This window comes from Mauremys mutica, chromosome 1 (genome assembly GCF_020497125.1).
Source record: "Mauremys mutica isolate MM-2020 ecotype Southern chromosome 1, ASM2049712v1, whole genome shotgun sequence".
Classification (NCBI taxonomy): domain Eukaryota; kingdom Metazoa; phylum Chordata; order Testudines; family Geoemydidae; genus Mauremys; species Mauremys mutica.
In genome coordinates this window covers 253,425,661-253,450,987 of record NC_059072.1, presented here as the reverse complement: position 1 = coordinate 253,450,987, position 25,327 = coordinate 253,425,661, and the positions used below count along the sequence as shown (strand labels likewise).

Sequence of the window (25,327 nt, the reverse complement as noted above, 5' to 3'; positions counted from 1 at the left end):
TACCAATGTCAATAGTCTATTTTAGTTCTTCTGTGGACAAGTATAAATGGAAGAATCTGAAACAAAGACAAAGCCATCCTTCTAATTTCTACATTATGATTAGAATTATGATTTTACAACTGTTATTTCTATTCTATTTGAATACATAGGTATGGACAGCACACTATGACAATGATAAAAAAAAAAGCACTTACTATAATTGAAATTAAATATAGCAAAACCACTGCCAGGATAAAAGGATCCTCGTCCTGCCACTGAGAAGCACTGCATCTTGTCATTCAGCTTTATTGTTTCTTGGATAGTAGTATCTTCGCCATTCAACCAGTTCCATCCCCGCATACAACCATCCAGCCGAGGGTTTATCTTGTAAGACAGAGAAGTAATCTTACCTTGAGTTGCTATTCTGCGTTAAACAAAGAGAGGACTATGGGCACAGAGGGTTCCACAAGATCAAACTATATAATGGTGTGGGGAAAATAATCTCACCACATTTACCAACATGCAACCACAGCAAAACAGACTTGGGCCCCAATCCTGCAATGACATCCATACAGGCAGACCTATGTGCCATAGGCACCGACGCTGTGGGTGCTCCAGGGCTGTTCAACAGGAAGTTCTGGGGGGAGGAGACGGAGTGAGGGCAAGGCAGCTGTGGAACAGGGATGGAGCCAGGATGGGAAGAGGCTGGGTGGGGGTGGGACCTTGGGGAAAGGAGTGGAGTGGGATGGAGTGGAGGGTCAAGCACGGCCAGGAAAATTAGCAAGTCAGTGCCTATGCTCTGTGCCCACGCAGACCTCCACTGAAGTCCGTAAAGCTCCACTGGGGAGCAGGGGTATGGCTCATGCAGGGACTAAATTTGCCTTTGTAACTGTGTTACCCACTTCTACATGCTGCACATCATTAGTGCCATTTATTTCTAAGAATCCCCTAGAGATTAGCCATGTATAAATCCATGTGAAACTCCTTAGAGAGGGCATTTATATGTAATGGATTATAACACATTTCACCGTAAAAAGCTCACATCAGACAATGTGTTGAACCTAATGAGAAATAACCAAGTGGTATGTACTGCGACCAGAGACAGATGTAAAAGAACTATGGCTAAGAGCAAAAAGTTGGGTGCACGCACACACACACGCGCGCGTACACTCACCCCCCTTGTTAATTCCAGCTTTTATTTATATTTTAAACTCTAGCATTAAAATGTGAGAAAGCAAGTAGACCAAAGGCTCCCTTGAAGCTGCTAGATTAGTAACAGCATCCACACTCAGAGAGAAAGTAAGTGTCAGATACAGAATAAAAACCCAGGGGTTTCTGGCTCCCAGGCCCATGTTCAGACCACACCTCTAGTTGAAACACATTCAGAGTGGCAATCACCCTGAGCGACTTATCATGGGGAGGAGAGACCTCCTTAGGTTGCTACATTTCCAGTCTTGAGGCCACAAGGTTGTCACTTTATTTAAAAACAAATAAAACCCAGCCCCATTGTTCAAGGTGGCAAGTCAGTCAAAAGAGAGGTAGAACAGCAGCTATTTGAACAATAACTCATATAAACCTTCTGGCGCTGTTGGCTTACATGGGAATTCTGGCTACATTAATTTAACAGCTTTCAAAAATAGTCCCAAGTCTCAATCAAACACATCCAAGGAGTGTCTTGACTTTCATTCCTATAAAAGTATCTATCTTAATTAGAAAAAAAGGGAATTGGTTTCTTAGCTGTAACTGACTTTCATGAAGATGGAGCATGAGGGACAAAAAAAACCCCAACCACATACAAGCCAGTAAAAAGCCTTTTATAGGGTGAGAAACCGCCCGTGCTACCGTGCCTGAAGCTCACTACTAAAAATAGATGCTAAAAAGTTAGCAGAAATAAAAGTTTGGCATGATACATATTTCAACATTAAGCACTCTGCTGGTGTATGGAAGGAAAGCTCCCCTCCTCAAAAACACACTGGGCCTGATTTGTCTCTCACTTAGCCTGCCGTAAATCAGGACTTACTCCACTGGGGTCTATAAAGGTAGCCTGTTGTAAGTGAAGCTACAAAAGTCAGGCCCACTACACTCTGTGTACCAACATGACTGAATATTAAGAGCAGTACTCACAGGCTGAATAAGGTCTTTAGTTTTAAAAGGAATGCCTCCTACTGTTAAGTTCAGCTGATACAGTCCTTTGTCCAAAGTAAACAGATCTCCTGCAACAGCTATTTTCATAACTGCATCCTTGTTGACCTTTATAAACAAACTTCTCTCCAGTTCTTCAACAGAGATCTAAAGAAATAAAAGTGTAAATAAGAATATTCAGAGATAGAGAGGTTTAGTATCTGCAAAGTCACAGAGTACAGCCACAATTAATGAAATCCTCAAGCTAAGAAAATATTTATTGTGCCGAGCCCACTTCATTAACTTTTTACAATCTATTTTATGTTGTCTTTTGATTTAAAAAAACAAAACACTTGATAACTTGTGCTGTCTTAACAGTAGGCTCTACCCACCTGTTTTATAACAAATAGAAGAAAACCCACATTTGTTTCAAGTTGAAATCAACATTGCAAAAGGCAGAGAACACAGTCTATAATATGAGTGGATTAATCATTTAATGTTTATACAGTGTTTTGGAGATGTAACACTCTAACTGCAGTAACAAGTTATTTATTATCCTCCTTCTATTACAGTCATAGATGAAAAGAAAAGCTAAAAGGACAGATAAGGGAGCGTTTCTTATTGGACCTGTAATTAATGAATAATACAGATGGTTTCAGGACAGAAATGGGTCCCATCTTGGAACAGTGACAGCTTAATAAAGAACAAAAGAAGAAAGGTTTCATATCTGAGAGAGTATTTAAAGAGTTGTATATTTATACAGTGCTTTTCATTCCAAAAGGATACCAAGGAGCTTTACAAACTATGGCTCCAATCCTCCAATGACATATCTCCAGGCAGATCCCTATGTCCATGCAAAACCCAACTGACTTCAGTGGGACGCCAGGTTGGCACAAGGATTTGCCTGCATGCGTCTCACTGCAGAATCAGGGCCCACATACATAAAGTACCATTGAAATGCAGCCACCTCCGGGGAGAAAAGGAGGCAGTCAGGCACAAAAGTGACATGCAACACACAGAACAAAAATGGGAGTTGGGGAAAACTGTGGCCAAGGAAACTAGGGCAAATGCTTTTCCTTTGAGAAGTGGCATGGGATTTTTAACATCTACTCAGAACAGAAAGGACTGCAGTTATCTCACTTTAAATTCTCATCTAGATGTCTCTCTGACACATCCATACGCACACACCCCTCTTTCAGAAGGTCGAAGGGCTGAGTTGATCCTATTAGGATTTGAACCTGTGGTTCTGACAAATACAGGTGTGTCAAACTTAATGCTTCAGGGTACAATTTTCAGAATTGCCTAAGGGCTAGATTCACAAAGAAACGTAGGTGCCCAACTGCCATTTTAGGAGCATAAGACCCAACATTTAAGCACCAGTTAGATCCTCAAAACTCCCGCTGCCCTACCACCTAATCCTGGAGATACCTAAATTCCCTAGGTGCACAAGATTCTCCCTGTAAAGTCGCCATGGTGCCTAAGTTCCCACTGCTGGCATGCACAAAACTGCCTAAGTCGTGACGCTGTTGAGCTGCTCAACACCCCCACTCATACCTAAACCCTGATGGGATTGTCAAACTCAGGATTCCCTGCCTATCTCTGTAACAGGCGCTGATCCAGTAGGAGTTCTCAGAGTACACTTATTGGATTCGGCCTCGCAGAAGACAGCCAGGGCAATCATATCAGGAATTTTGAGGGCAGGGGATTGTGTCAGAATACCCAGAAGGCCAGTGGTTAGGCCAATCATCTAGGATGTGGGCGACTCATTTTCAAATTCCCACCTGATTTGGAGCAAGGGACTTGAACCCAGGTTGAGTACGCTAATCATCACTATTGTTTGTAAAAAGGTAGCATCTAGAAGCCCCAGTCACAGACCACACCACCACTGTGCCAGGCACGGTACAAACACCGAACTGAAAGATGGTCCCTGCCCCAGACAAGAGACAACAGTTTCAATGGATGTGGTGTTCCTCGCATCTGGCCCTAAAATGTGCCTGGATTCAATAAATTCTGGCTGTACTCCACCACAAAGGTGAAATGCCACTCCTACCTACCGGGAGTGCTGTAAGGGTTAATCAACTAATGGCTGTAACATGCATTGAGATCTTTAGATGGCAAATGCTAATTGTGAAGTGCTCCTATTCACAGAATATCAGGGTTGGAAGGGACCTCAGGAGGTCATCTAGTCCAACAAAAATCATCACAAAGGAAAGGAGGTTTGCATTGTAATTGGGTGGTCCATTCATACACCCGGCCACCCTGTCTGTTCTTTACTAGAAAGTGAGCACACAGGCTCGAACAGACTAAAAGGCACTGAGGGGGGTTAGAAATAGAGCTAGGCAAATTTTTTGGACAAATACTTTATTCACCAAAAGATGCAGTTTCTGAGTCAGTAAAAAAAACTATTTGCAAATTTGTGTTTTCAACCTATTGCTTCAGTCAAACCAAATAAATAAATAAATAAATAATAATAATAATAAAAAATCAGTAGTCTCTTTTTCTGGCCCAACCACTATTCAGTTCCTTTAAACAAAAAGTGAAACAGCTTCAAAAGGAGAGACAGAGAGCCCCACACCAAAAGAGCTTAGACCTAGTATTCAGAAACCTCACTAAAGTTCAAGTCCCTGCTCCAATGACTATTAGTTATACATCATGAAACAGGTTCGACAGCAGAGACTGAGAGTGCCTTGCCCTAGAATACTCCACAGCCCAACGGCTGAGGAACTCTTCTGGAGAGGTGGGAAAGCCAAATTCAAATCTCTTCTCCCCATTAGGCAAAGGGGAAAGGTGAACCTAAGTCTCCCATATCACAGGTGAGTGCCCAAAGGTTACTTCTTGCTTGCATATATATACCTGCCCCTGGAAATTTCCACTACTTGCATCCAACGAAGTGGGTATTCACCCACAAAAGCTCATGCTCCAAAACGTCTGTTAGTCTATAAGGTGCCACAGGATTCTTTGCTGCTTTTATAAAGGTTACAGAAGAACAAAGCATTCTGTTTGACCTGAACTGAAATATTTGTCCATTTCTTTGATGTGCCATATATTTTTTTTGAATTTATAGTTCTAGTTCAAACCAAACCAACTTTTTCCCCAATTTTTCAGAACTGCCAGTGAACCAGAAAAATCAGCTCTTCATCCAGCTCTAGTTAGAAAGCCAAAAAAATAAGCTATGTTGACAACTGTTTAACCTTCAGCCCTAACAATCAAGCAGTGCGTTTTGGTGATTTTTTTAAAACTGATTTTTCCCAATGCTTGTAATAAACATTAAAAACAGCACACAATGCCCATTTTCCTTTGAATTGCAAAACAGAGGGGCGCATGTATTCTCTGCCACCACAGATTCACGTGCCACTTTATTTTGTAACACACGTAAATAACTTCTTTGGTTTAAAACACCAGTTCTTAACATTGATCTATCCTTCCATATATTTTTAGCATATTGTTGCCAAAGTAAGAGCATCTACCAAGGCAGGTACTGTAGAATTTTTGGTCTAACAATCTTGACAATGTCTTAACATCTATACAAGAGGAAACTATCCTCCAAGAGGTAGAACATTCACTTGTCTCTGATGATACTGCTTGTTTATAAACTGTTCTCTGTCCCTTCGTCTGCTGAAGGGGAAATAGTAAGACTATTATTATCAGTATTACACTACCACTTGAAGACTCCAGTCAGGATTGAGACCCCACTGGGCTAGGCACGGTACAAACTCAGGGCTTAATTTTGCACCCACCGAAGCCCATGGCAAAGCACCCAGTGACTTTAATGATATTGGATAAAGGCCTTAGAGTATGGCTACACTGCAATTAGACACCTGCGGCTGGCCCGTGTGGAAGGATCCCATATATATGTTTTATTTAGGTTTCATACATGTAAAATAAAGATTGGGGGGTGGGGAGGAAGAGGACATGTAGGGTTTTAAGCAGCAGGGGAAGAAGGGACTGTTGGTGCTGGGACCCAGGGGCAAAGATGGGAAATAAAGGGAAGGAAAGGAAAAAGGTGAAAGGATTTGGGAAGGGTGAGAGAAGCAGGATGGGTAGGGAGCATGAAGATGGACTGCTGAAGTGCTGCAGTGGTAAGAGGGATGGGATGCAAGGGAAGCCAGCAACCAAGGGGAATGAGAAAATAAGGGGGAAAAATATCCAGAGTACAAGTTTCAGAGCTGAGTGAATGATAAAGTCAAGAGGCAATGCTGTGAAGGCTCCTCCCAGCTGCTATTCACCATGTGGAGAAATGGAGGGGAGACCCGTGGGTAGGAGTCTCTATATCTAGTGGAACATTTGGCATGATATTTGAGATGGAATTTGGAGAACAGATTTTAGAAGCAGCCCAAGAATCAAACAATGTGACAGTAACATCCATGAAACAAGCAGCTTATACTCACTGTTTGCCACATGCCATGGTTGATAACTGGCCCACTGCTGGTCACACGGCCTATTCCATTGTACTTCAACTGCAATTCTAACCGTCCGTTGCGCAAAGCTAAGACTATCCATGTGCTGTCTTGATGGCCTCCAGCAAAGAAAAGGACACCTTCAGGATCAAAGGTTCTAAAGTCGAATTCAGCCACAAGTCTGACCACATGGGTGTCAAGAAACAAATTAGTTATGCAGAATTCAAAAAACCACTGTGTGCTTTCCATACAGAGAGCATCAGTTCAGACAGTTAAGAACCAAGTATTAAAAAGTATTAGCTTTTAACTCATTTCTAAAAGACTAAACTAGGTGGAGGATATATTATGAAAATAATAATAGAGAACACACTGTCATATTTCAGAGATTATCAAATTATCTGGAGCAAGGACTCCCTGCTTGGTAACTTGTCTGTACAGTGCTTTGTATAATAGGGGTCTGATCCTTGATCAAGATTCTCAGGTGTACCATAATACATACAAACAAATAATAATAATTTTAGTTTCAAGTGGTTTTTTAATTCCATACATGTACCGAAGTGACACACAACGTTCAGCTGCAGTTCTAAAAGCACTCTCACCTTGTGGGCTGTTTCCTTTTAAAGCGTAGTCTGATAATAGGTGTACCACTGAACATTCTCCCCAGGTACAGAGATTTAACACTTTTCGCAACAGCAAAAGACACACAAGGTATAATATCCTATAATCGAAACATATTTGTAGACTAATTATTTGCTCATACATTAACGAAAGAAGAAGACAATAAAATTTCCTTTGCTATTTTCAAATCTCAAACACTCATGATGACATCGATACAGTTGTTGATCAATTATTATACAACAACTGCTGATAAGCTCTAAGACTACAGTACTGTAATTTTAGTAATGAGTTCATTTCCCCCTGCTTCCCCTGAGAGCATATTTTTCTATAGCAAAAATAATTATATGTACACATTAAAGAACAATTTCCATTGTAATCCACATCCTCAGAAAAAAGTCCACTATAAAAAACTTGCTAATGGGTGCCTTTTGCATTCATGCAAAGTATCAGCGATTCCTGCTTGCCTCAGCCAAAGGGAAAAATCATAAAGGGAGCGTGGCACACAACAAAAAGTGAAAGCACTACCCCGTAACTTAGGCCACGCCATTAGATTTCTACACCATCCTCAGTGAATCTAATTCAGAAAACCTTATGCAGATAGATGTAAATTACAGCTAAGTAGAGGACGCACGATGCTTCCACTGCCATCCACTTTGTGGAATGGGGCAACAGATGCTTAGCCAGTGGGATCCTAGGAAGATAAGTCTTGAATAAGCTATTCCCTCATCACCCTAACAAGACCCCTTTCCTATGGGGGTGGAGGAGACAGGACACCAGCCTCTTATGGTAGAGGTGGGCAAACTACAGCCTGCGGGACCGTCCTGCCCGGCCTTTGAGCCCCCGGCCCCTCCCCTGCTGTCCCTCCCACGCGGCCGGCTCCAGCCAGGTGGGGCGGCTGCCTGTCCTGCCACTCCAAGTGGCATGTTAAGGGGGTGGGAAGCAGGGGGTTGGATAAGGGGCAGGGGGTCCCGGGGGGGGGCGATCAGGGGACAGGGAGCAGTTGGATGGGGCGGAGGTTGGGGGGGGCAGTCAGGGGACAGGGGGGTTTGGATAGGGGGTGGGGTCCTGGGAGGAGGTGGTCAGGGGACAAGGAGCAGGGGAGGTTAGATGGGTCGAGGGTTCTGAGGAGGACAGTCAGGAGAGAGGAAGTGGTTGGATAGGCGTGGGAGTCCCAGAGGGGTTGTCAGGGGACAGGGGTGTGGATAGGGGTCGGGGCAGTCAGGGGCCAGGAGGGTTGGATAGAGGGCGGGGTCCCGGAGGAGTGGTTAGAGACAGGGGTCCTGGGAGGGGGCGGTCAGGGGTCAAGGAGCGGGGAGGTGGGGTGGGGGTTGAATGGATCGGGGGTTCTGAGGGGGGCAGTCAGGGGCAGGAAGTGGGAGGGGGCGGATAGGGGGCAGGGGCCAGGCTGTTTGGGGAGGCACAGCCTTCCTTACCCGGCCCTCCATACAGCTTCGCAACCTCAATGTGGCCCTCGGGCCAAAAGGTTTGCCCACCCCTATCTTATGGTATCTACCACCCAACTCAAGTAAACCTGGACAGCTGGACTCAGCCTTCTGAGTTATTTAATCCAAGCACACTTATTTCAAAGCTTTTTGTTTTTCAGTTACTGAAATGAAAGAGAACATACCTCACAGGTGTTCATGTCCTGGGAAAGCTTAACTCTCCCTTTGCCATCACAGTGACAGGTGTAACTCCCTGGTGAATTGACACAGGTTTGCTCACAGAGTTTCTCTTCACATTCATTCACATCTATACACCCACCAGCGAAGGGAAAGGGGGGACAATGAAAAATACTGATCAATTTTTTAAGCAAATGGTCTACAAACCGTATCATATTTTTGCCGTTCTATAGCCCATCTTGATTTGATGATCTAAAAGTGCTTAACACTCAGTAATTAACCCTCAACACCCCTCCATGGTAAGGAACGATTATCATCCCCATTTCACAGCTAAGGGATCTGATTTACAAATAAGTTCTGGCTGCTCAAAGTTACATAGTGAGTCATGGGAAGGCTGAGAACAGAACCCTGACTCCTGGTATGACCTGGTCTCCTGATTCATAGCCCTGTGCTCTAACTGCTAGACAATGCTTCCTCATAAGGCCCATTCTGGTACTCTTGCACTGAGTAGATCTTACTTGTTTTGACAGCCCAGCTGTGGTCAGCATGACGAGTAGCAATTATGCAAGTAAGTATAATGACAGCAGAACTGGGTCCTTAATAAACAGCAAGGAGCTGACAATACTAATGAGATGTCTCCATTATTTTCTTTCCTCCTTTTGCGTTTTCTCATTCACTCCAGAGATCATGGGGGGGAAAAGTCACATTTGTTGCCCAAGGATATATGTAGCTATTTAAATTAAAAAAAAAAAAAAAGAAAAGAAAAAGAAGCCCTCACACTCTGTAACGGCTCGTGTGAAATTCATATCCGTAAGCTACTCAGGCTTAAGGCTGGAAGCAACACTGGTCCTGGAACACTTACAGAGCTGTACACAAAGCTATTTACACAGGACTCCTAGTGCAGCTAAATACTAAGAGAGATTTTTAAACAACAACTACTGCTTTGTAGCGTTCTGCCACCACATATGGAGACAACACTATGAACAGATTTGTCTGGATCCCAGCCAGATCACTGCCTGTCAATACAAGAAGTCTCAGTCTGTTTTGTACAGTCTTATTCAAGCCATCAAGGATGACTGAAAACCTGACATAGTTGCTCACAGGCACTGAAAGGCAACCGACCTACAGTGGTTAAATGATGAACTAAAAACAAAGGAAGATTAATAAAATGTACTGTACAATTCCATAGTGCTTTACATCATCACAGAACTTCATAAACGTTACCATGGAATTAATCCCATTATTTCCATGCACTTACCTAGACAAGACTTGCTTAAGTTATCATATTTGTAGCCTGTATCACACAGACATGCATACGAGCTTATTAAATTTTTACAACGAGCTTCTCCACAGATGCCTGTTGATACTGTGCATTCATCTATGTCTGCAAAAAAAAACAGTCAAACACACAGGGCTATTTCACATCAGTATCATTTCAATGTTTGCAAGTTTTGAGTATGGCAGTGGTCAATTGTCTTCTCAGTTATTTAGGTAATTGAGAAGTTTACTAATATCCTTGAGAATTTGTCTACAGTGTTGGTCTGATAAATATTAAAGCTGTTCAGTGCCAGTAAGGAAGTGATTACAGGCTTCCCAAGAACAGCTGTTGGTTTCTCTTCAAGCCATTGGCTATCTTTGGAAGAGGAATGCAAAGTGAGCCAGGAGGGAAAACACTGAGAAAATAGACTCAGTTGCCAAGTTTGACAGGGCTACAAACTGTGGAACAATAAAGAGCACACAGTCAGGAAATAGAGGATCAGTTTTACTTTTGGTGAAACAAATACAGATTTGAAATCCAAAATCAAAGAAATGTTATTTTAACAAACATAGGTTTCTCCTCTCCCCTGCTCTCTCTTTTTAACATACAGTTTCATAAAATGCATGTAATTTTTTAAAATTCTCAGCCTCTAACCATTTGTAATTCAATTTCAATTACTTTATAAAATTCCCACATCTCTTTCAAACACAATCTCTCAAATTTCACTTAAAGCATATCATTTTAAATCAAAGATACCTGTGGCATATATATATTATTATTATTATAATTAAACATGTGTCTTTAATGGCAAGTTTTTTTGTTCTATTGTCATCATATTGGATTAATAAACCTACATTAAACAGAACATTTTCTTGTAGACAAAAGGCGAACTTCACAGCTGGAATAATGGGTACAACTCAAAGTCAATGTGTCCCCTTTGCACTATTGTGAATTAGGCCCAAAGGAGTGCATGTCTATAATCTAATCACCAAATTAGGCATCAGATTAAGAGTATTGGGGGTTCTGCTATAGGGAGGCATACTCCCCTTAGGTCTAGATGGAGGAAAAATAAGCCACTTTTCAGCAGGTGCTGGTTAATGTGAACAAAGTTGTAGTTTTAACATATGCTAACAGGTCATGGTAAATACTAAGGCAGAGCTTATTGTCTACCTCGACCTGGTAACGTGTTAAAACTACAACTGCCTTGTGCACATTAGGATTTTACCTCAACTGAGCTAAAATATGATTAAAAAAACCAAACCAAAAAAATCACTTTTCCCCCCCTAGTGTGGGTACATCATTACTATAGGCACAAGCTTAGATGGAAAGCTAAGAGTGGCAAAAAGTAAGGAAAGATAAAAATATACATTCAGATACAATTGACACTACATATAAAATATCAGCTGTTTCAGGGATAAATCTCCAGGCTATGAGTGTTTACATGCAATTTTCAAAGGGAGTTCTTCCCATTTATAACTATACTTTTGGGGACAGACCTTCAGCTGACGTACATCAGCACAGCTCTATGCCAATTTACACCAGCTGAGGATCTTGTCTTGAAAAACTACCACTTATTTTTGCTTTTATGATCAGTTTCTCTTCCTGTCAGGAAAGGGGGCAGTGTGCATTGGAAATGATTCAGGACAACTGCACTTGTATTCGGCCTCTGTGATGTCTCGAGGTCACCCACTCTAGGCTCCTCAGCAGTCATCTCTACTGGGTAGATACCACGTCTCTCCCTCCTGACCGGGGTTTTTCCAGACTGCAGTTCCCTGCCTACAGTGTGATATCCCCAGCAAGCCAGACTGCATAAACAGGCCAGTGTTTGTGCTTTGCTTCCTCTTCAAAGGCTATGAACAGCTGAAATTGCCTGCAGTCACAAGGTACCACATAGCTCTTTATAAGCAAGCACCTTTATTCTCAAGGTGAAAGAATTCTAGACAAAACATATAAAAACAATAATGAGTTCTTATACGCATGCTAGACGCTTACCAAAAGTCATCCATCAGTCTTATGGGGCCTCAGTAGCCCAAAGTCCTTCCAAAAACCTTCCCAAGGATTGGGGGCCCCCCTTTGACAGAAACTCCTGTGTTTGCCGGATCAGAAAACAGCACACATTCATGTCCCGGTGGGGGAGTGGGGTGATCCCCATAGGTGTGTACCCGTGAGTGTGTTTAAACTCACGCTATTTATCAAAAATCTTTCTTTGTCTGTTTGTCTCTGGAGAAACCAGTCTGAACTAGTATACAAGCATCTCCAGGTGGTGGTACTTCTCTAGAAGTGTTACAACCTTACTGAATTTGCCTAATCACCCCCTACTGTTCTTAGTTTCTGGTCACCCTCCCTGATGGAATTACATACATAAACTTAATACAGTGAGAGCTCCCAAAAATATTGCAGGAAATTTCCATATCTTGTATTTATGTTGGGTTGATAAAGTTATTGTGCTGGAGCTTCTGCATATGCCTGGCTCTATTTTCTGTACTTTGTGTGTAAACCAAGGTTCTTATAAGCAGGGATGACTGAACCGTTATGAAATAAATTATGTGGCAGCACATTAAAAATTTGATACATAATTTGTCTTTTGAATGAGATAAATAGAGCTGAGGGCTTGGCCACTTGTGGTCACTTGATCCCATGGCATAGCACGCAAAAGGCAGACATTTGAAATCTGGATTAGTTAAATTCTGTGGACATAACATTCACCCTGTAGCTTCAACTGGACATGACATTCTGCTTCACTTTCTGTCCTAAACTGCTTTGTAACGTTGCTGTCTGCCCTCACCAGGGCATTTCAACAACAGTTAATCTTAAATGAGATTATGCAAGAAAGGCTGTAAGATCCATTTTTTGCACTTTCACCTTCTGAATTTATTAGCTGCTGTACATACCCAGATTAAGAAAAAATAATATTAAATTTAACAAACACCACAAAAAAAAAAAAGAAAAGAAAAACAACAGGCTCACATATTGCAATGCAATGAGACTGGAAAAAATCATAACAACTCTTCTTGCCAACCCTTCTTCCTCTCAGTGTTGTCAGGATGTGAGGGCTGATCAGTTGGACCAATTTAGTACAACTCAACCCACAAATCCTCCGTGAATCACTGCTATGTTATGATGTTGCAGAAAAGTTTGGTGTGACTACTGGCATGCCTAGACATGTATTCCAAACTTGCACTACTGAATAAAATCCTAATAGGCAGCAGTTACTTGGGGAAAAAAATAAAACAAAAACCTAACTATTAAGAGTTTCTTTTGGCCTAACAATTAAAACACAACATTTGGTGTAAACCTACAGTATAATATGTAATGGTCACAACTCCAGGTTTCTTAGGACTTCGTCTCATATACTGCTGCTACCACCAAGCTTCTCACTTGGCAATTTTACCTTGGGACGCCTCTCCCTCTGCTCCCTTCTTACAAGGGCCCTGTCCCCAGGAGCAGGAGAGTGGTCTCAATAGCTATGGTAGGTGTTCTCTGAAGGCCACTGCATAAATCCCCATTCGCCACAGCTCCACTCATGACTGAATTAAGCGACCTGTATTTTATTATTTACAATTCAAATCTGTGAATGAACTCCGGTACTGATCAGCTGGATCACTGTCCTTTTCCAGCCCTGGAAAGGACCATTTCACCCCCTCCCGTCCCCCCAGTTCAGGATCTCTCTTCATAAGCCACAAAGCCTGATGTTCTCCTAGTCTGGTCTTACCACCATCCTTTCAGCAGCCCAGGCCTCTATCATCCCTGATGGGCCAGTCTCTGAAGAAACCATTCTTGACATTCTTAGCCAGTTCGGACCAAACTGCCTACAGCCAGCAAATCTCCACTCATTCCTCCAATGGTCCCCCACCCACTGCTGACTGTCGAACACATAGGCACCCACGGGGAAAAATTAGCAGGGTGCTCCACACCCACCAGCAGCCAAGGTCCCCCGTCCTCCTCCCCCCCCCCCAAGTGCACCATGTCCCCACTCCTCCCCTTCCCTCCCAGCGCTTTCTGACCACCACCACCACCCGCCACCTAACAGCTGTTTGGCAGCTTAGGACTTTCTGGGAGAGAGGGGGAGGAGTGGGGACGTGGCACACTCAGGGGAGGAGGTGGAGAAGAGGCAGGGACTTTGGGAAAGGGGGTGGAATGGGGGTGGGAAAAGGTGGGCTGGGATGGGGACTTTGGGGAAGGAGTGGAATGGGGGTGGGGCGAGGGCGGGGCAGGAAGAGGCAGGGCAGAGCTGGGGGAGGGGGTCAAGCACCCACCAGACAGAGGGGAAGTCAGTGCCTATGGTCAAACAAATATTCAAGGCTGGCTCCTAGCAATCCAGGGGACCCTCACAGAGTCCTTAGGTTTCAAACCACTATCTCATTTCCACCCACACAGTTTACCTCCCACCTACCTTATATGCAAAATAATATACACATAACACATACCCTAATATTCTCCACAGTGATTGAGAACTGCTACTCATTGACTTTAATGTATCAGCTAACCTGAAATTAAAGGTATACATTGATCTTACCTTCACATATTTTATCGTTTTTGAGAGCATAGCCATTATAGCATGAACAGCGGTAACTGCCTGGGTTGTTGAGACAGACTTGGTTACAGCCACCATTCTGCACACTGCATTCATTAATATCTAGATATGAATACAAAGTTATGTTAGGCTTTCCAGCTATTCAACATTGTGTAAGTGAGGGTAGGGATGGGAAGTAGAGAAGAAAGGCAAGAGACGGAAGAATAATTGTTATTTAGAAACAGCTTCAAAACATTCATACCAACTCAAATATACACACACATTTGTTTATTGCCCTTAGGATCTTCCACAATCACCACTGAATTGTGGGCCCAACCTTGCAAACAGGTATGAGTGTCTTTACTCCTGGGAATAGTCCCAATGAAGTTGATGGCACTATTGCCATGAGTAAAAGTAACTCCCATATGTCTTTGCAAGAGCAGACCTGATGTTCACATAACATCCTGGGCCACATCTGGGAAGGGATCTTTATACTCAAAATTTAAATACCAGTATGATCAATGCAGTGTTGTTGTAGCTGTGCCGGTCCTAGGATATTAGAGACGAGGTGGGTGAAATAATATCTTTTACTGGACTAATTTCTGTTGACGAGAGAGACAAGCTTTCGAGTTACACAGAACTATTCTTGGGGTCTGGGAAATGTACTCAGAGTGTCACAGCTAAATACAAGGTGGAACGGACTGTGCAGCATAAATAGTTAACACATATTTCAAGGGACCATTAAAGGTGAAGTGGCCTGTTAACTCCCCTCCAGTCATAGGGGGGAAAAGGAAGGGAGGGGGAAAAAAAGCCAAGGAGGGGGAGGGGTTGTTAGTGGGTTACAGATTGTAGTACTAAGCCATAAATCCAGTGTCACTATTCAGTCCATGAATGTCTGTCCAGGGGATGAAAATATCATCTATGTATCTCAGGAATATCATTGGTTTTGTGGCACATTTGTTCAGAAATTCTTTTTCAAGGTGACCCATGAAGAGGTTGGCATATTGGGGAGCCATCCTTGTACCCATGGCTGTTCCCATGGTTTGGGAACAGTGTTTGCTGTTGAATGTAAAGTTGTTATGGGTGAGGATGAAATGGATGAGTTTGGTGATGTGTTTGGGCTGAATATCTGAGTGTTGTACATTGTCTTGTAGATATCTGAGACAGGCAGCGATGCTGTCATTGAGAGGGTTATTGGGGTACAGGGAGGTGACATCCATGGTGGCAAGGATGATGTTCTGAGGGAAGCTGCTAATGTTGTGGAGTTTCTGGAGGAAATTGGTTGTGTCCTGGAGGGAGCTGGCCCTTTGGAGTGGTTTGAGGATGGTTTTTATGAATCCAGATATTCCTTCAGTAAGAGTGCTGTGGCCAGACACGATGGGTCTGCCCAGGGTCCCTTGTTTGCGTATCTTGAGAAGCATGTAGAAGGTCGCTGGGGTGGGTTCATGTGGGATGAGGTTGTAGGCAGTCCCCTTAGCTGTGACACGGAGTACATTAACCAGACTTGAGAAAGAGCTCTGTATAAGCTCGAAAGCTTGTCTCTCTCACCAACAGAAGTTGGTCCAATCAAAGATATTACCTCATCCACCTTGTCTCTCTAAATGATCAAGACAAAGGAAGAGACATTGAGTAAAAAACAAAAACAAATCTTTATTGCAGTTGCTGAGCTTAGAGATGCTCAAATCAATTCATGAACAAATTTCACAACATTTTAAAAAATAAAATATTTGTGAATAATTCCACCACTCTGCACAATATTCCCCCAGCTCTACAGGAAGCTCAGGTTCAGTTCCCCTGAGAGATCACCTGCTGCCTGGGCCAGCATGATTGTGAGCTAGCAGAATATGATCTCAAATGAATCTTAATTAATCCTTGCAGCCAGAAAAGTGATGGCTCTGATGAAAGGCCTGAAAGGAGCAGAAAGCAATAATCAGAAAGAGCAGGGGAAACCTCTGTATGCCATAAAAGAAATGGCAAACCCTCTCAGGAAAACCTCCCATTTGTAGGACCACCAACCCTTACTCAAGCAAGTAGCTCTTATGTGAGTAGCCCCAATAAAGTCAATGTGAATCCTCACTGGGATTGCAATAGTCTTGGGAATAGGTCCTCTATAAATAAGGGTATCGAGGATCAAGCCTATATACAATTAGTTTTCTTTTTTTTTTTAAAATGTCATTTTATACAGTTATGTGCTTCACACAGGACTTTTAGGGGGTGGTGGGAACCCTGAATGATGCGCAAACCAAAGTTCAGTGCTATGGTAATTGTGAATTATGTGACAATGGGGAAGGGGTAAATACTGGAGTTTGGCATCAGTGACTATTTACAAGTGCACTCAACAAGAGTTCAAGTAAATGTATGAGGTATAAGAAACACTGTACATGACAGACAATCCCGTATAGCCTGGTCATCAGACGTCATTAAGAAATAAACCAAATATAACTACCTTGTTCACATTTTCGCCCACGCCAGCCACGTCTGCAATGACAAAAGAAGTCACCCTTAAGATCTTCACATATTTCAGTCCCCTCTTTCTGGCAAGGGTAAGGAGAACACTGATTTGGTAAATCTGGTTTAAAAAAAAATAGAATAAAACACCACAGTGAACTCTCAGTTTGTTTTCCTGCCTCTGTCAGAATCAAGACATTTTAGGAATACTGGAATTACTATCAGAAATACAGGCGATTGGTGCAACAGATAGGGGCTACATAGTGCTAGGGTACTGAATTATCCTTCTGTGTCAGGATTTATGCAATGCTACCTCAGTAGCGATCAGCAAAAGCACTGAAGTTAAAGCGCACCTTATTAAAAATGGGAGGACGTTTCTTCCATTATGGGCAAGGGTCCCTATATTTTGGAACTGATGACCCCCAGGTTGGCAAAAATAATCCAAATTTGCTGACTTTTAGGGAACACAGAAAAGCCCATCTACTCTCCCAGGCTTTTGAGGGAAAGGGGTTCAGGAAGAGGGTCAGTGTTAACTTGACTGTTCTCACAGAGTGAAATTCACCCATCCAGGCACAAAACCAAAGTTATAAAGCTGCACACCAGGAACTAAGTGGAGGTGGACTATGCCCCTATAAAATCGATTAGCAGCCCCTCTGCAACTGTTGTAATACACAACAAGAAGGATCCTACCAAATTCATGGCCATGAAAAATCCATCACGGACCATGAAATCTGATCTCCCCCATGAAATCTGGCACACAGCGGGTGGCTCCCAGCCTGTGTAGGGCTCCAGCTGCTAGTCCTGGCTGGGGATGGGGAGAGAAAAGACTCCCTGTTCCCCTACAGGGGCTGATCCCAGGGCGGGTCAGACCCACCTCCAAAATCTTCCCTTGCTGCAGAAAGCTCGGGTGGCTCCAGCTGTCACCTGCCTGCCACGCAGAGAGGCTGTAACTCTAACTCACACACACACACACACACACACACACACTGTGGCACCAGCTGTCAGCCCCCAACTCATGCAGGAGACTGCTGGGAGAACCGGACGTATGGTAACCCACCCCTCATACCCTGCGACCCTCACTTCTGCACTGCTGCTGGAGGGGGTAATGGCATTAGAGATGGGCACCGGGCCAGTAGCCTTCCTCTCCAGCTGCTCAACTCAGCTCAGCACCCCCCTACAATAGCCTTGCGACCCTCCCACCCTGACCGCCTTCTGGGTTGGGACCCTCAGGGTTACACCACCATGAAATTTCGGATGTGAATAGCTGAAAATGTGAAACTGACTAATTTTAAACCCTCCTGGCTGTGACATTGACCAAAATGGACCATGAATTTGGTAGGGTCCTAAAAATAAGGGCTACTGACCCTTCGTGCCCCTTATGCAGGTGCTTTGGGCTACTGGATCTTCATAAACATCCCATGGGGCCTTTTCGAAACCTGCCCCTTCACATTAGCATATTTGGAACAGGTGTAGAGACCATTCTGTCCCATCCAGATAATAGAAAGGCCCACAAACAGAGAGAGAGTTTTCTACATGAATTTTAGTCACAGTACAATCTGCAGGCCCATCAGACTTGGCAAAAACTATTAAATACTGTTGCATATTATGATGATTCTTTGACTCCCTCTTCACTTTGAGCTGGATTTTTTTTTAAAGTAGTTTCACATCTCAGTTTGGATTTGCAGTCCCAAAGTGCTGGAATTTCTAATACTGTTGGTTTACTTCAGTTTAATGCAACAAGGAGGAGTCTATAAAAAAGTTCAAATAAAATCAGGACAAGCAATGCTAGGTTCAGCTATGCATAACAACTGTTTGTAAAATGGGTGCCATTAAAAACTGGACATTAACCACCTGCAGTATATAAATGCACAATGATGGGTTTGAGACATTCCCCAGTCTAAGTGGAAACAATACCACAAATGATGGAATAAAAGGTAATTATTTCAGTGAGCAAAAATGTTGGAATCTTTATGGTGCCCGCTGCAAGCATTAGCACTATTGTGAAGGCTCCAATCAGGACTGGGTGCCCTCACTACAGGACACTGTACAAACACACAAGAAAAAAGAATCCTTGCCCCAGAGAACTTACAATTCATGGTCCCAATCCTGCAATTTACAATTCTTGAGTGGTCCCATGCAGGACCAGGTAGCTGGTACTTGGCGATAGTGGGGATGCAGAGCTAGGATTCCCTGCTTCCCTTTTGGGGTGTCTTATGCCCCCAGGAGACTAGAGAACACCCCACACTCCATATCTGTTCGAGGCCTTGACAGACTGTAGCCAACAGTGCTTAAAGAAAACAATTTAAGTAGTTTCACAATGCTCACTCTGGCCCCATCCTGCAATCAGGGCGGATGGACTCTTATGACTTAGTAGAACCCCAACGAAGCAAACAGAGCTCCAAATACACCAAAGGCCCACCAGGATCAGAGCCTATGCTGTGACAACAAATGCTCTCCGCATAGGACCAAAGCCTTGCTCAGCCAAAAATCTACTGGTTTAAATGACAAAAATACTTAGTGCTAATACTATGTTGCACTTAATGTGCCTTTTGTCAGAGGATCCCAAAGTCCTTTTACAAAGCCGAGTATCATTATGACTATTTTACGTATCAGAAAAGTGAGGCACCGAGGTTACGGCCAACATTTTCAAAATGGCCATTGATTTTGGGTGCTCAGATTGAAAGATATATGGCTTTATTTTCAGAGTTGCTGAATTCCAGGTGAAGGTAAGCACATCTTAACATCAGACCCTAGATGTCTCAAGTTGGACACACTAAATTAGTGGCCATTTTTGCGAAACCCAGCCTTAGTTACTCAGCCATAATAATATAGCAAATTAGTAGCACAGTGGAGGAATAAAAAAAAATTCTCTCCTGACTTTATTCGCTGCACTAATCTCTGTTTGATATTGTCTCTAGTAAAGGTTGATAATACACCTCTACCTCAATATAACATGACTCGATATAACACAAATTCAGATGTAATGCGGTAAAGCAGTGCTCCGGGGGGGCAGGGCTGCGCATTCCGGTGGATCAAAGCAAGTTCAATATAACACGGTTTCACCTATAATGCGGTAAGATTTTCTGGCTCCCGAGGACAGCGTTATATCGAGGTAGAGGTGTATTGCTGAATACTTCTTCCATTACAGTCAGACTGCTGAAAACCTATCAGGAGAGACAACTTATTTTTACCCACTGTAAATCAAGTTCACTGCCAGGATGTTCTTAGGCAGCATGTATAGGTCAAATATCACTGATTTCACTTTCCTCTCTCACCTCTAGTATAGTTACAAAATGTGTTCTATGCTCAGCAAGTGTGTGTATAAATTAAGGGGAAAAACAGGAAGGATTCTTTATCCACTGGTTCTGATGAGACTAATGATTGGGCCATCCCTTGACAATTATTTTCTAAAATGTGCTCTGTGCGCGTGCACACGTGTATTATAGGGGGGGGATGGATAGTGTTACCTCATCTCCCTATTTTGATGACAAGTCTGATCAAACTGCTCAGCTACAGAGGACGTAAGACTTTGGGTTAGGTATTTCACAACTAATAAGTGAATGTTTTCCTTTGTCAGAATAACGGGAACTGTATTTCTCTCGTCTTACTCTCTTTGACCTTAAAGGCATGCCTTTGAAACAGTTTACTTTGAAAAACTTTAATACTTTTAATGATGCAGACAAAGCAAATCCCTTTGTAGACCAGGGCTAAGATTGCTTTTGTATGGTCTAGCTCTTTCAGAAGTGGTGTGCCGAGTCTTCATTTATTCACTCTGATTTAAGGTTTCGTGTGCCAGTAATACATTTTAACATTTTTAGAAGGTCTCTCTCTGTAAGTCTATAAACTATTTTTGTATGTAAAGTAAACAAGTTTTTAAAAATGTTTAAGAAGCTTCGTTTAAAATTAAATTAAAACGCAGATCTTATCAGTTTAGTGCAGTGGTTCTTAACCTGGGGTGCATGCACCCCCTGGGGCAGGGCCAGTGCAAGGATATTTTGCACCCTAGGCAAAACTTCCACCTTGCGCCTCCCCCCCATCGGTTCATTGAGGGGCAAATCCCAACGAGCTTTTATAGACCCCAGGAGCCAGCCGTGCCCAGGGGCTGCTCCCCAGACCAGCTTCCCCCCCTCCCCACCCCCTGAACTCCCCTGGAGGGTGCACAGCCCCCCCGTGAGCCCTCCCCACCCCACCCAGGTGGCCTCTGCCCCGAGTCCACTCACTGGCTTTGCCAGGCTTGGGCCACTGCAGCAGCTCGGCAAGGAGGAGCTGCCTTCCGGAGGCACCAGAGAGCCAGAGTGTCCCGCTTGCGGCAGCAGCGAGCTCCAGCCATGGAGAAGCCGGCATGGCACAGTGGGGCAGCAGCCCTGCAAAGGTGGCGGTGCCACTAGCAGGGAAACGGCTGCACCCCCCTGCCCCTCCTGCCCAGGCTGCAGCCCAGTGCCCCCCGCCCCCCAGGGGCTCCTGCAGGCTGCAGTGGATGTATGCGGACGCCAGCTCCCATGCGCTCCCCCGGCTCCCACCTCGCCTAGGGTTACCATATTTCAACAATCAAAAAAAAGGGGAGAGCCCTGCCCTAGCCTTGCCCCTATCCACTCCCTCCCACTTCCCACCCCGATTGCCCCGGTCAGAACCCCCAACCGCCCCCCCTGCTCCTTGTCCCCTGACTGCCTACTCCTGGAACTCCTGCCCCTAAATGCTCCCCCAAAACCCCACCCCCTACCTAAGCCTCCCTGCTCCTTGTCCCCTGACTGCCCCCTCCTGAGACCCCCTTACCCTAACTGCCCCCCTAGGATCCTACCCCCTACCTGTCCCCTGACTGCCCCAACCCTTATCCACACCCCCACCCCCAGACAGACCCCCTGGATTCCCAAGCCTATCTAATCGCTCCCCGCCCCCTGACAGGACCCTCTGAACTCCCGACCCATCCAACCCTCCCCCTGCTCCCTGACTGCCCCCCGGGACTCCCCTTACCAGGCCCATGCCGGTCAGACGCTGGCGCCACATGGAGGCAAAACTCCACGTGGAGTGTTGAAGCAGCAGCGGTGGGAGCTGCGGGAGGAGCAGTGGCAGCTCACACTTCCAGGAGCCGCAGAACCTGAGCACGTTAAGGGGGGAGCCAGGGTGCCTGGGGTGCAGCCTGGTGCCCACCCCACCCCCAGGGGTGGGCTCCTGCAGCGGATTCATGCGGGCGGTAGTCCCCATGCACCCCCCGGCTCCACCCCTCGCCACGCTCGGGCTCTGCGGCTCCCGGGAGCATGAGCTGCCGCCGCCCCTCCCGCAGCAGGCTCAGGGCCCCGCGCTGTGGCAGACATAGCAGAAGGCATGGGAGGCTAACAGTTACTCTGGTGCGGAGCTGCAGACATGCCGCTTTTACAAAGAGCTGCTGCCATCCTTGGAGGAGACACCACCACCACCCCTACAAGTCCTGTTGATACTTTGGAGGACTCAGTCACAGGACTCCAGAACGAACAGTGAGGAGGAGCTGTTGGATGAGGAAGAGGAGGAGGAGTATGGGGGACAGGTAACCAGGGGATCCAGTGGCAGACCTGTTTTTGACTCCAGAGCAGTAAAGCCAGTCCCTACAGTCCAGTACGGGTGAGGCTGATACAGAGGAAGGAACCTCTGGTAAGTTTGCAGTTTGCTTTGATATTGCAGGGACACATTTGTTCATTTACTCTTTTATAATCATGCTAGAAGAGGTAGTGAAATAACCAATAGAGGAAGAGTTACTATCTGCTTCTCACTCCCCTGTACACTTAGGCAGAGGGGACCCTGCAGAACAGTTTATGTGCACTGGGATGTCCTGTGAAACCTCCATCGAGATCTCGAGGAAACTTTCCTGGAGGTAGTCTGCAATCTTCTGCCAAAGGTTTCTGGCGAGGACTCAGTTAGTTCTTCCACCATGGTAGGACACTTTCCCATGGCACTCAGCAATTACTGAGCAGCATATGGACCCGGTGTGCAGCATGATGCATGCATGAACTGTTCCCTTTCAGCCTCCGTTACCCTCAGGAGTGAGATATCAGCTAAAATCACCACTGCCTGTGGAAAACGGTGCCAGTACTCAGTTCAGTTGCCCTATCCACATATACCCATGCCCTTGAGCTACATCACCCCCTTCTTGTCCCAATTCGCCTGCACCCCACCTCCCAGGCCATATTCACTAGAGCTGGGACTGCCACCATGCTCTATGAATCCCAAGGAGAAATGTGAATGCAGTGTTTTAAACTTGTGTGCATCAAGGGGAGTGAGTTCAGTATAGCAAGTTTCCATTTATCTTGTGAATACACTCACAATAGGACCTCTGTGCATCTTTGCAGCTGGAAACGTGTCCTTGAGGGTCTCTCCATCTACACCAGTGGAGCAGCTCAGCCAGATGAGGAGGAGAAGGAAGAGGAGGCAGGATGACATGTTCCAAGAGATCCTGCAAGCCTCTGGTGCTTCAGATACCAAACACAGGGCTTGGAGGGTCAGCCTCACAAACAGCATGGATGGGGATCGAGCAGAGAGGAGAAAGACACAGGAAAAGGAGAGAGACGTGTAGCAGGAGATGCTAGCACCTCTCAAGTGTCAGACAGAAATGCTGGAGACTCTTGCTGACCTTCAAGGTTGAACAGACCCGTGCTAGCCTCCCTCTGCAGCCCATTTAGAACTGCATTCCAAGACCTCCCTTCACAGCCCCACCACATTCCACATGGCATCCAAGGCTGCTGCACTATCCCTATCAGTCCCGGGGAAGAGTGCAGGCAATCTCAGCCACACATACCCTGACCTGTGAGAGACAAGGCTGATATCACAGAATATCAGGGTTGGAAGGGGACCTCAGGAGGTCATCTAGTCCAACCCCCTGCTCAAAGCAGGACCAATCCCCTGACAGATTTTTGCCCCAGATCCCTAAGTGGCCTCCTCAAGGATTGAACTCACAACCCTGGGTTTAGCACGCCAATGCTCAAACCACTGAGCTATATCCCTCCCCCCTAGTTCTTCCACCATGGTAAGAATTTCCCATGGCACTCAGCAATTACTGAGCAGCATATGGACCTGGTGTACAGCAAGATGCATGCATGAACTGTTCCCTTTCAGCCTCAGGAGTGAGATATCATATAGAAGAACTGTGTGTGTTTGTGAAATGGAAATGAGTGTTCTTTCCCCTCCAAAGGTTCTTTTCCCTGTACTTATAAAGTTTCATTCAGTTATAAATATGTTTGTCTGTCTGGGTTTGGAATAAATGTCTATTTATGGAAATTAACTCATCTTTATTAGTTCACAACATATACTGGATGGGGCTGAAATCATTCCCAGATAATAGCAATAGTTGTATTTGCAATGTTATATTTTTTACACACATGGCACTAATTACAAAATTCATACTAGGGTGCATAAAACTAATGCCAGGCAAAGCACACTAAAGCAACACAAATTACTGTGGCTCACGATTAAAATGGTCTTTCAAAGCCTCTCTGAGCTGAACAGCTCCCCGTTGAGCAATTCTTATAGCCCTGGTATCTGGCTGCTCAAAATCAGGAGACAGCTGTTCTACCTCCACCACGGCAGAAATTTTTCTCCATTTGCTTCAGATATTATGAAGGACACAGTAGGCAGCTATAACCATTGGGATATTTTTTTCACTGGGGTCTAACTGCGTGAATAGACAGCACCAACAGCCTTTCAAATAGCCAACAGTACATTCAACTGTCATTCTGTACCTGCTTAGCCCGTAGTTGAAGCACTCTTTGCTGCTGTACGGCTTCATGAGCCATGGGAGTAAGGGGTAAGCGGCGTCTCCTAGAATCACTAGTGGCATTTCAACATCCTCAATGGTAATCCTCTGGTCTGGAAAAAAAGTCCCTGCTTGCAGCTTTCTGAACAAGCCTGTGTTCTTAAAGATTCGTGTGTCATGCACCTTCCCTGACCATTCCACACTGATGTTGGTAAAACACCCTCAGGGATCCACAAGTGCTCATAATACCATAGTACATCAGCAGAAATGGTTACTTTTCTATGTGGCAGGGTGGTCTGGAGCCAAAATAGGGATATGCATGCCATCTATTGCCCCACCAGAGTTCAGGAACCCCACTGCTGCAAAACCATCCACTATGTCCTGTACATTGCCCAGAATCACAGTCCTTCGTAGCAGGATGCGATTAGAGGCCCTGGACATTTGCATCACAGCAACTGTCACAGTGGATTTCCCAACTCCAAATTGATTCCCGACTGACCAGTAGCAATCTGGCATTGCAAGCTTCAACACAGCAATCATCACTTGCTTCTCCACTGTCAGCGTAGCTCTCATTTTGGTGTCACTGCACTGGAGGGCTTGGTGAGCTCCGCACACACATCCAGGAATGTGGACTTGAGCATTTGAAAGTTCTGC

General features: G+C 44.8%; 1 protein-coding gene across 2 annotated transcripts in view; it reads right to left on the bottom strand.

Moving 5' to 3' along the window:
* Positions 1-25,327, bottom strand: part of GAS6 (growth arrest specific 6) — a 69,456-nt gene that overhangs the window by 14,321 nt on the left and 29,808 nt on the right. For both annotated transcript variants that reach the window (XM_045007274.1, XM_045007265.1), the window contains 8 exons: positions 16,952-17,074; positions 14,509-14,628; positions 9,993-10,118; positions 8,743-8,864; positions 7,097-7,215; positions 6,489-6,678; positions 2,104-2,268; positions 195-363 (listed from right to left, as the gene is read on the bottom strand). In XM_045007274.1, the coding sequence (XP_044863209.1) occupies positions 195-363; positions 2,104-2,268; positions 6,489-6,678; positions 7,097-7,215; positions 8,743-8,864; positions 9,993-10,118; positions 14,509-14,628; positions 16,952-17,074 (1,134 nt within the window). The remainder of the gene's footprint in view (positions 1-194; positions 364-2,103; positions 2,269-6,488; positions 6,679-7,096; positions 7,216-8,742; positions 8,865-9,992; positions 10,119-14,508; positions 14,629-16,951; positions 17,075-25,327) is intronic.